Here is a 12,123-nt window from a genome sequence, read left to right on the forward strand (position 1 = left end):
CACACACACCTTTTGAACACGCACACCTTTTAAACACAACCCAACAAACATCAGTCTAATTTGTTCCTTACCATATCCTCAAGAATTCCAAATAACAGAAACAACACTAAAATGCAGTCTTCTCTGTTTATGGTGTCACCCCTCCTCTAGATAATCCCTGATGATCGAATCAAGCATAGCTATAACGACCACTGTGGAAACAAGGTGTATTATGTGCAGTGGCAGACAGACATCTGTACAGCGATGAAGTACATTATGCTGATTCCAGAATCGTGCAAGCAATCTATATACAGACTTGAATACGGGAACCCGCTACATACCGTACTATGACAACACACCCCTGTTTGCTCAAAGCAAAGTTCCATTGCATGTATCAACCTATGAAATGATCCAATTACACCACCTTTTATCTGGCCCACGAATCATCCAAGTGACATATCTCTGTCATGGTCCATACAAGATCATATGTTTATGAATTGTATTACAATTATTATAAAGTGTTTAAATGCCATCACCCTTAGTCTAAAGAAGCCTCTGTAACACCACATACCTAAGATGTTCAACATGATTATGGAAACTGCATCATAGTTAATCCCATGGAACTTAACCTTGCTTGGTCTACCGCGAATAGATGACCCTTGTTTTAGGGGTGCCATCTTGCAAATTCTGCTTGTCCCTCTGCCCGACCATGTCCTCCTCTTTTTTGTTCTTCACCTCCCACTTTTACCCTTCTGATTGCCCCCAAAATATTCTAAAAAAAAATGGGTTGCCATGTCTGTGATCACTTTTGGAAATGGGATATGTCCAGTTATGATATGACATGACGCGCCTGTACACAATTGTGTCTAGGCGCGACAAGACAAGGGAGGGAATACAGAGGGAGGACAAGAAAAGCAATCTTACTAGGCTTTGTCTCATTCAGATCGTGCAAGTGTAAGAACGAGAAATGCAAGGGGAAAGGGAAATGGAGGGAGGAGTGCAAGGGAGAGAGGAGGGGAAATAACTACTAAGACTATTTGAAGCTTCATCTAAGCAAGAACACACATCTTCTCACAGCCCATCAATTGCCGCTCCATTCCAACCCTCATCATCCACCTGTTGGCTTTTGGCTTCTTATGATATTTAAATCAATCCTTTCCTTTCCCTATATATTTTCCTCTCAAGATTATTCTTTTAAAGGTAGCCTAATGCACTCTGGCACCATGTTGGTGTGGTCCCTACAAATGACAAAATGCAACTAAACAATTAAAAACATATATACATAATTACCAGTAACTCGAAGTTGCTAATTGTCATGACCACGTTGGTGGGCAGTCATAATTTCGAAAAAAAAATGTCGACAGACAAAAATTTCGACAAAAAAATTTCGAACAAAAAAATGTCGACTTTCGTTTTTTTTAATTATATATTTATTTTAGGGGTTCGGGAGTTAAAAAAATGGGAAAAATTAAAAAAACATTTAAAAAAAGGGGGTTGGGATTTCGAAAAAAAATGCATTGAAAAAAAAGTCGACATTTTTTTATTCGACATTTTTTTTTCGAAATGTTGACTTTTGACATTTTTGTTGTCGAAATTAACACTATGAACCGACCACGTTATACAACATCAGAGGCAAACATTACTCCTTTGAGCCATTTTGATGGACATTGCCCCCATGAAACAGGATGTGGAGCAGGAAATCCACTAGGAGTGTTTCCCTGCTCCATGGTGGTGAGCCACCCGCGTCTCCACCCGATCACAGGGCATGGGCGGAGAGAATGGGATCCCATAGAGTTCTACCTGATCCTTTCTATTGGAAAGAAGCAGACAAGTCTTTACAGATCTTGAGTAATGATGGCGGCCATCACGTGTTAACATGTCAGGTGTCATTACCGAGATCACCACAGTGCACTTATCAGACCTACCCCGTCTGCTGCCTTAAACCTAGCACTTGCAAATTGCTGGCTGCAATAAAACTGTTTGTTGCCTTTATTATATATGTATTGCTATTTATCTGTTTCTCCTCTGCTTCACACTTTCCACTTCTCCTCCCTTCCATGCACTTTTCCCCTCCCCCTCTCCCATGCACTTGCGCATTCTCAATGTCACTGGGCCTAGTAAGATCGCTGTTTTGTTCTCCCCTGTTCCCCTCCCTTGCCTTGTCGCGCTCTGAAACACTTGTGTATGAGCGCGATAGAAAAAAAATATCATATCATAGCAATCCTTGCCAGTCTCTTGCAGATTTGCAACCTGCTCACGGTTGCTGTCATCACTCCCAAGTGATATCTAGTCTCTCGAAGACCTCCCAGCAATGGAGCCAGAGTTTCTGCCTCACTTGTCTTGGTTTTTCTGGTTGGAATGGTCATTTATTTCTTTAGTAGATGCCACTTTATTTGCTAGCGCTGATCTTTAGATCTGCTCTCTAGTCCCAGTCCCTCTGATGGGTAAAACACCCCAAGAAGAGTTGTCAACACTGCACTTGATGCGTCGTCTCTCCCTGCCGGCCTATCCTAGTGGTCAGTGCAAGTCTTCAGATGTTGTCATCGCTGATCCTGGTGGCTGGCCTGTTACCCGAGCCTGTCCTGCTTCTCATAACTAGGTACTTTCTCTCTCCTCACAGTTCCTCCAGGACACCCTGGATGCCCTCTTCACCATCATGATGGAGTACTCGCACACCGACACCTACGACACTCTTGTTTTTGATGCTCTGGTAAGTGTTTTTTTTCCTCCAAATGATGTTGCTTTTAGGAGGTTTTTTCTAGGCCGTAAGACTAAAAAAACTATTTCTTATTTACCAGTTTCCAAGCGATTGGACTCCTGTGGGTGGTCAATTCATTTGTCCTCATACACCACACATAACCACGACAGACTTAGACCGTCTAATGTATCATGTTCATAGAACAAAGGGTGCTGTTCTAGATTTGTGTTTTTTTGTGTATTTGAAATGAATCTGTTTACAAATACCTTTCTCTGTTATATTTGTGGCATTGTTTGTGACAATTGATTTACTCTAATCAATGCCTATATGAATCTATATGTTTGTTCACCATCTGTTGGTAAAAACATTTTGGAACTTAATATGTACACCACTTGTCGGTGAATACCTCTAGTACCTCTTATATCAATATATGTTTGCCTTTTTTGTACATTTCAAATTAAATAATGACTACTAAGTCAGCCAGTGTTATTACTCATGCACTCCAGATTGGTGCCTTTGTCTCCAAATGGGTCAGCCAAGGATATAGACTTATAGATATATCCAGAGCTCTTTTCGGGGTTCAACATTTATTGCTCTTGGTGGCAAACTTTATATGAGCCTCTCCTTTAACCAAGTAATCACACAAGAATTAGTAGTGTGCTAAACAACCCATGTGGGTAGGTCAGTTCTCCCCTTGTGTACCAGTGTATGACGCCCTTTTCTGACCTCCCAAGTATACAGGGCTTTCCCTTTTGTTTACAAGCTTTTAGGAAAGGGGCACTAGATGTTGCTAAGTGTGATTTCTCAAGTAAAGGTATTTGATCTTGCGGCTGGAACATTTGCTCCTCCTTTAAACATCCACTAGTTTTAGGGAAGTTCGCAAACATGTGGATGGCATCAGACTTTCAGGGGAAGATTTAGAAATCCTAATACACTTGTTATGAATACTATTCTAAAGATCACCCTATTATGAAAGTAGCCAAACTCTGTCCTTTAATGTTCAGAGCTATTCTCCTGGGACCAGAAGCATATTGTTTTACATTTAGTAAAGTTGTTTTGCAATTAACACTTTTCTCGTCTGATCGTATACAATCGTCCTGTGCATGATGTGAGCTATCTTGGATAAATGTGCTTTCTTGGATGACGGTGTGTCACGAGAGCTGGGCTGAGGAGTGGCACTCTGAGTCCTTGTTGAGTGATAGTGCTCTGAGAGTGTCACTTACCTCTGTGTGCCTGCCCTAAGTGGATGGACCGGTGGGTGTTCCAAAGCACGTGCCAGCTCTTCCTTATGAGATGTAGACTGCTGACTGCCTGCAGCCTTATCCTGGCTTGTAGTGACCTACGTACATTACAACATAATGGTAGACACATTGATAAATTAAACTTTCAAAAGAATTAGAGACATAATTGCCCCTAAGCAATGCCTTGGACATAACAGTTGACACGGGCGGTGATGCATTCAAAATGTATGTATATGATTCGAGGGTAACGCCATCCACATCTGATTTTTGCCCTGGAGTCTTTGCAAACTTCCTCTGGAGCAATAAGTCACATTAAGGTGTTTGGGCTGTTGTCAATTAGCCCGGGCACCCTAATGTGAAAAGCCTGTGGCTCAGTGCTACAGTTTCCTCCCCTGCAGGGTCCAGTGTAGAAACTCTGGAACAGGCGTGCCTCCCTATGGGAGAGCGTATAACTCTGGAGTAGGCGTGCCTCCCTGTGGGAGAGCGTATAACTCTGGAATAGGCGTGCCTCCCTGTGGGAGAGCGTATAACTCTGGAGTAGGCGTGCCTCCCTGTGGGAGAGCGTATAACTCTGGAGTAGGCGTGCCTCCCTGTGGGAGAGCGTATAACTCTGGAATAGGCGTGCCTCCCTGTGGGAGAGCGTATAACTCTGGAGTAGGCGTGCCTCCCTGTGGGAGAGCGTATAACTCTGGAATAACTCTGGAATAGGAGTGTAATAACCTGGCCACTGACTGACTGACCATACACTTGGGATGTACAATTATTTTTGGATCCTTATTTGTCCCTCTTTGTGTACATTTTACAGGAATTAGATATAATTTATTTGCTGAGAACGTCTTATAATAAAAATAATATTTTTATAGGGATAAAGGTCCTTACATTGACCATTTTAGAAGCAATTATTATTATGCAGATGCGGTTGCTGCTCATTTAACAACCTCAGAAGAAAAAAGGCTCAGATGATCTAGTCACCATTCCAACCTGTGAATCGCATGCAGATCTCAGCAGGGAGCGCTTAACCTGCTGGCCTATCAAATTGGCTTTGGTCTTTTACACCTGCCAACTGTTCAGTGCTCATTGGGTTGCCTTTTTTCATCTCCTTTCTAAATGCACACAGGTTGCTCAGTGCTTTGGTATTCTCTTTTGCACTAAGCGCACACGGGGTGCTCAGTGTTTTGGCTTTCTCCTATGCATCGGAAATGCACACAGGGTGCTCAGTGTGTTGTCATTCTCCTTTGCCTACTAAGTGCACATGGAGTTCGGAGTGCATTGGTCTTCTCCCAGGCCTATCACAAGAGTTGATCAGTGTTTTGGTATTCTCCTTTGCTTACTAAGTGCATGTGGGACTCTCAGTGCTTTTGCCTGCTAAGACTAGGACATTCACATGGGTTGCTCAGTGCTTTGGTATTCTCCTTTGTCTACTAAGTGAACATGCAGTTCTCAGTGCTGTGTCCTTCTCCTAGGCCTAGGAAATGCACATGGGTTGCTCAGTGCTTTGGTATTCTCCTTTGTCCACTAAGTGAACATGCAGTTCTCAGTGCTGTGTCCTTCTCCTAGGCCTAGGAAATGCACATGGGTTGCTCAGTGCTTTGGTATTCTCCTTTGCCTAGTAACTGCACATGCTCAGTTCTCAGTGCTTTGGCCTTCTCCCCGGCTTCAGAAATGCACACTGGTTGCTCAGTGCTTTGGTATTCTCCTTTACCTACATAGTGCACACGCTGTTCTCAGTGTTTTGTCCTTCTCCTGGGCCTAGGAAATGCACACAAGATGTTCAGTCCTTTTCTTACTAGGAACAAGTGGTGTTCTCAGTGCTTTGGCTTTCCCCTAGGCCTAGGACATGCACATGGGTTGCTCAGTGCCTTGGTATTCTCCTTTACCTACTAAGTGCACATGAGTTTATATATTTTTGATCACTCCGCTCTCAGTTAGGCTTGCAATATAGCTAGTCCAATTCTCTTCTGTGTTGATGTTGGCGAGATCGGCCCTGCATCCTTAATGCATGCTGTCATTTTCTCTGTTTCTGTAGGATGTAGAACTAATGATATAACTACTCGCATAAAGCAACATTGCTTCACACACCTCCTCCTACCTCAGTAGAGTCTGTGTTTATGTAAAAAAAAAGTCTACATCCAGTCTCTATCTGTAGATTCAAATTAAGATCTCACAAAAAGAAATGGAATAGAGAACATTTCTTCTAGCAGACTTTCCATTCCAATTGTTGTCTCCACACTCTTAAATTCCGATGAACTAAGATAGCTCAGTGGGTTGAGTATTCACTGTTGCAATCTGTGGGTGATCTGCGGCAGGTCGCAGGTTGAAGCCTGGCAAAGCCAACTCAGCCTCTCATCCTTCTGAGGCCAAGGAATGAGTACCAACTTCGGTTGGGTGATATTATATGTAAATATGTTCGGTTCCATGGGTTAATAACGTATGACAAAATAACAAAAAACTAATTTAAAATAACGAAATAAAATTGTTTTTGTTTTTCAGTGTGGGGCCTCCTAAGCCCCCCATTTCCCTAGCTTTATTACCGCACCCCAAACCCCTCCCCCCAGTTTTTATCCCTTACCCCTTGTTTATTTTTAATAAAACAATTCAAAATGTTTTCATTATTTTAAATTCGTTAAGTATGTTCTTGTTATTCTCATCTCGCTCTTTTCACTCTATACCAATATGTTCTATATAACAAGGTTTGATGAAAGTGCTATATAAATAACACATCATTATTAATGGCTCAATTTTCTAAATGGGTAATTTTCCACTTGATCTTCGTTCACGTGCACGCTCTGAGGCTCCGCTCCGTCTAGTCTCAGGTTTCCCAATGGTGTCTTGTCTTTGGATATATCCAGCAGTTTATCTCCCTGATCTTAATTTATTTGAGTGGACCCTACCTTCAAGCTGATGACATCCTTTCTTGAGGTTCGATTTGGCGTGAAAAATTTAGTGAGATATAAGGAAGTATAAGGCACGCCCCCTGCCACCATCACACAGCAATAACGGCAAGGTTTGGCAGAGGGCCGATGTAGCCAATAGGTCAGTAGACTCATAATACATATAATCATTCATAGGGCTTCAAACGGAATATTCCCACCAATCAAAGACTTTTAAATATCCCCACAATATAGAATTTTCTAAAAGCTAATCATTAATGGGAGACATTCGAGTCTATGATATATTGATTTGCGCCGGGCACATCACATTACATAATCATACAAAGATTCATCAATGATATTTAGCTAGAAAATCTGAAACTAGACCAGCCTAAAATGCCATACCTGATCAATTTGACCCTTTTGCAGAAAGCAGGTAAGATCATTTGACCAGATGACAAACGCCCGCAATGCGGGTTTATCTCTTCATAAATTGTCTTACTAGGAGATTGCCAACTGCACAGTAATGGATTTCCAATGCAAGCTCTTTAAACTGGGAGGTGATATAGTGATTTTTTATATTTATGTTTAACTGAGGACAGATTGTAATGTAAGCAGTGCAATGAACTGCCAAAGGGAAGGGCATGTGCCATACAGTAGAGCCTGCGTCCGAGTTTCCTGATTGGCAAGCACACCCGCCCAGGGCGCTAATGACTCCATAATCCATGGAGCAGGTGTTTGACTAAAAGGACCTCCTCAGCATAGTCCTCTCTGTAGTTCTACGGCACAACCTGCTGGCCTTTGAAATAATTTAATGGGTGATTGTATTGGCTGCATATATAGGATTCTCTTCCACTATGGTTCCCCTCTAGGGACTACTTTCAAATAAAAATAGAATTTATCATGTGAATAGAGGTGACCAGAGAGGAAAATGGGGAGAAAGGTACTGGAGCGAGAGGCCTGAGAAGAGAGTGAGAGAGAGAGAGAGAGAGCAAGGATAGAGAGAATAGAGATAACAATAGAAAACAGAGAAGGATAAAGGGAATGACAGAATAACTATTAAGGAGACAAGAGCAGCAGAGTTAAGAGACAGAGAGAGTAAGCAAGGAAGAATGGTAGGCACTGGTAAAAGAGAAACAAAGTCCCGGGGTGAGATGGGGCCGAAAGAGCAAGAATATGGGAGACAAGGAAAAAGGACCGAAAAAGAAGAGAGAGAATAATAAAGACAGAGAGACGAGAAAAGCGAGAGCGAGTTAGAAAATGGGGTGGTGAAGAGAAAAAAGAGAGGCCTTTGGAAGCCTAGAGAGAAGGAGAGATACAAGATTAAAGATAAATCAATAGGGGAAAGGGAGGAGAGAAGTGAAAGAAAGGGATATGGAAGTGAAATGAGAGTCAGAGAGAAAGACTATGACGGGGTATGAGAGACCATATAAGAGTGATCAAGAGAGGAATGATTGAAAAGGGCAGATAGAGGGAAGAAAAGGGAGAAGAACAATAAATAGAATGAGGGAAAGAAAGTGACATGACAAGAAAGGTAAGGAGAAAGAAAGAGAGATCGAGCATGAAATAGCGTGTAAGAAAGAATGACATGAATTAAACATTGGGATATAAAGAAGCCAAACCTTCCCCTTCTTTTCAATACATATTACACCATGAAGTGTGTCTGTACAGAATGAGTCATCGGAGGAACTCTCTCAAGGGAAACACCTGCGCCTGCCAAGTGAAAGGAAATTCAAGCGAATGCTGTACATGTTGTCACTTCTATTTAAGATCAACGTTATTCAACCATAAATAAACAGAAACGGTCTATTTTGATATATGTGTGGCGAGTCTTAATGGAAACATGCCCAGCACGACAGAATGATGTTCCCTTTTCATAGTAAAATCCATCAGAGCTTGAACCAATACTACTACTAACTACAACTACCACTGCTACTAGTACTAATACCAGCACTACTAATACTACTAACACTATTATTATTAATAATAATAACAATGACACTATTTTATATAGTGCTCCTGCTTCTAATTGCAATATTAGCTGATATTATTATTACCAAATTAAAGAGTACTCAGATATCCATCTTGGATGACTGACCATACCAGTGTATCTTGCTGAGCTATCTTAGCCACTACATTAATTACTGAATTAAATGAACAGTGATGGGGATGCACCCTTTTGGGAAAATCAATAGTATGATGTTATGTTTTCTGTTAGAAGTAGCTGCCTGACGATTGGATGTCTAATTTTCACATTGTGTACTTTAAGTAAGAGCCATTCCGGCTAGAAACCCTCCGCTCTTGCGGTATTGAGATATTCACTTACGCTTGGTTGCTAGTTGCCAGGGTTCATCTTACATTGGTATCCTGCCAACATCCTGCACACAGAGGCACCAGTATCCATCTACCAGTCGCCATCTATCCGTGAGGAGACATTATTACTGTTTACTCATTAGAATCCAGGCCAGGCACTCTTTATTACTAATGCTGCCTTGAGAAGCCATCTTCATTTTGTGATTTTCTGTATCTAATTTATAAACCGTTTTCTCTAATTGCCAGCCAACGACCACATAAAGTGACGGGGCTAACAGAACCCTTTTAACAGCAGTTGACCTGTGGACTTCTCCTCCTTTCATAGGCCTAGCCTGTGTAGCATCTTCCAAGACATTTTATTTTGGACCAGTTAGGGCTCTTTCTTGCACCTGATATGCTGTCTGTAACATGGTTCTGAGAGACTCAGACAGATCTGGATGTTGCCATTTTGTGAAGATTACCAAGAAGATTCCTTGTGAAGGCACTCGGCTGGTCAGAAACAACAGCATTGCCAGGCTGGAAACCAAGAAGAGCCAAAAGGCTATTCGTAAAGACTCTGGAATAAGTTGTCTCAAGAGACCAGGACTGCATTGATTCTCACCTATTCCCTTCGTCAAGAAGGACTTAAACACTGTACTAGAGAGGGAGCTCCCCAGGATTTCCCCCATGCCCCTATTTGACCCTCACCACTGCATCCAGTGATGCTTAATACTGTTTTAACATTGATTTACAGAGCACAGGACCAGTATCCTTTTGGGTGAGAGGATGTGGATATAAGATCAGATGATGCAGGCGAGGTGGAAACATGAGCCAGGGACAAGGGCAATAGACATTGATATTGGAACAGATTAGTGGAGAAAGTACACGGTTTTACGATGAAGGGGTGATGGATAAGTGCTGTGGGGTTGTCATAGAGAGGTACTGGTAGAGGAGAACAGGGTGATGCGGTGGCATACAATGCTATGCACTTGGTTCTACAGAAAGGAGGAGAGCTAAGCAGTTGGAGCATTCCAGAGTAAGGAAGCGAGGAGAGGAAGAGAACGGAAATGAGAGGCAGTGCAATGGGCACAAGAGTTGGCAGAGAGGTGAGCTGAGGATGATTGTAGGGAGTGAAGGGGAGAGAAGGGTAGTGAAATGGGCCGATAGATAGGCTGGTGCAAGTCTGTGTATAGTTTTGAAGATGATGTGAATGAGTTTATACGTTGCCCTCTGTCTCGTGGATACCCAGCCTAACTGATGAAGGGCTGCGAAGGTGGAGGTGGAGCAGAGAGGGTTTAAGAGATGAGGAGATTGTCTGGCCACAGTGTAAGATTTTGAGATAACGAGTGAAAAGTTGTGAGATGGGTCGGAGACGACACCAAGGTTCCAAGCAGAATCAGAGATGGGAAGATAGTCAGGAGAACAGAATAGAAGAGGGGGAGAAGAAGAGATTGCCTGTTTGGATTGGAAGTGGAGAACGTCAATCTTAGTGAAGTTAAGCATGAGCGAGTGAGATGCCTTTCAGTATTTGATGGCTCAGAGACAGTTAATGTTTCTGACCGTAGCTCGTCAGACAAGAAGGGAATGGAGAAGAAGATCTGAGTGTTGTCAGCGAAGAGTTGATAGGAGAAGCAACAGGAGGAGATCAAGGTGCCAAGAGCAGAGGTATAGAGAGTGAAGAGAAGTGGACACTGGACTGACCTTGGGGAACACCAACAGTAATGTGCATGAGTGGGGAGGTAAGGATGCTCCAGGGCACCTGGAAGTGTCTGGTAGTGTGATATTAAGCAAACCAAATGAGGGCCTTGCCCCTGATGCCTAGGAGAGATAGTGTTGAGAGAAGGTCACAATGGTTGATGGTATTGAAGGCAGCTGAGAGGTCGAGGGGAATAAGAATAGATGAACAGTTAGCATGACGAGCGAAAAAGATGTAGATGCTGAAACTGAGCAGATCTGACTCCGCAGAGGGCACAGTCGGACACCCAACTGAAGTGGATCGCTGTGGTTGTGTGTGTCAAGGAACTCAGTGAGGCAGTTGAAAACTACACATCTCTAGGATTTTGGAATAGTGGGGTAGAAGGGAGACAGACGAACGCTGGTGGGACAGTTAGGATCTAGGCCAGGTTTCTAAAGGATAGGGATGACAAGATCTGTCTTATAGGATGATAGAAAAGTATCACTGTCAAGAGAAGATTTGAAGAGGAAAGTAAGATATGGAGGAACACTGGGAGCTATGAGATTTACTATGTGTGGGTACAGAGGGTTGATGGGGGCACATGGTTGTTTAGCCCTGGGGAGAAAGCCGAGAATCTCATCAGAGTTAAGCGGAGTAGGAGAGCAATCTCTTTAGGCTTATTGGGGACTAAGGAAGACATTGTCACTGGAGAGGAGGGCAGAGATGGTAGAGATAATTGAGCAGGTGGGGGTAGAAGGTAATTTGCGAGGGCATTTTGAATATTGAAAATGTTTTAAGCAACGTAGAGAGCTAGATTGTTAGCAGAAAAAGTAAAGGGGATGGAGGAGGGTTTAGGACATTAGAGAATAGAGTTAAGCGATTTTTGGAGGCCCTCAAAATTGAGAGGAATGAGTCAAAATATGAGAGAGATAGAAATCACATTTGGCAGAGTCAACAGCAGAGTAGTAGTAGCTTTGAAGAGCAGTCAAGTAGAGTTGTAGATCTATGGAGTGTCTAGATCTTTGCCAATTGTGAAGGTTTTTCCACTATATTGTTTTCAGGGTGTGGATGGTAGGTGTAACAAAGGCCGTGAAGAGGAGGGTTTAGGAATTAATGTAGTAGGAGGGAAGTGAAAGGATAAGGGAGCATCAGTGAATGGAATGGTGCATTTTGCGTTGGCAGAGAGAGAGTGGCATAGGATCGAAGCGGTAGATAGTACATTTAAAGGAGGGAAACATGCGCTTGGTAATTGACGTGGTAGATGGAGAGAGCTCAGTGGAAGAGATATTTGTGGCAGAGAGTTGAGAGAGGATGAGAATAAGGTCAAGGAAGTTACCATTTGAATGGGTGGACAAAGAGTGTACAGGA

At 42.7% G+C, this 12,123-nt stretch overlaps 1 protein-coding gene across 1 annotated transcript in view; it reads left to right on the forward strand.

Annotated features, from left to right (window-relative positions):
* The window catches only part of LOC138516908 (dedicator of cytokinesis protein 2-like), a 2,920,848-nt gene that overhangs the window by 642,908 nt on the left and 2,265,817 nt on the right, over window positions 1-12,123 (forward strand). Inside the window, exon 20 of the mRNA XM_069632364.1 lies at window positions 2,600-2,689. Coding sequence (XP_069488465.1) covers window positions 2,600-2,689 — 90 coding nt within the window. The remainder of the gene's footprint in view (window positions 1-2,599; window positions 2,690-12,123) is intronic.

The sequence above is a fragment of the Ambystoma mexicanum genome, chromosome 6q (genome assembly GCF_040938575.1).
Source record: "Ambystoma mexicanum isolate Mex_15411 chromosome 6q, UKY_AmexF1_1, whole genome shotgun sequence".
Lineage (NCBI taxonomy): Eukaryota > Metazoa > Chordata > Amphibia > Caudata > Ambystomatidae > Ambystoma > Ambystoma mexicanum.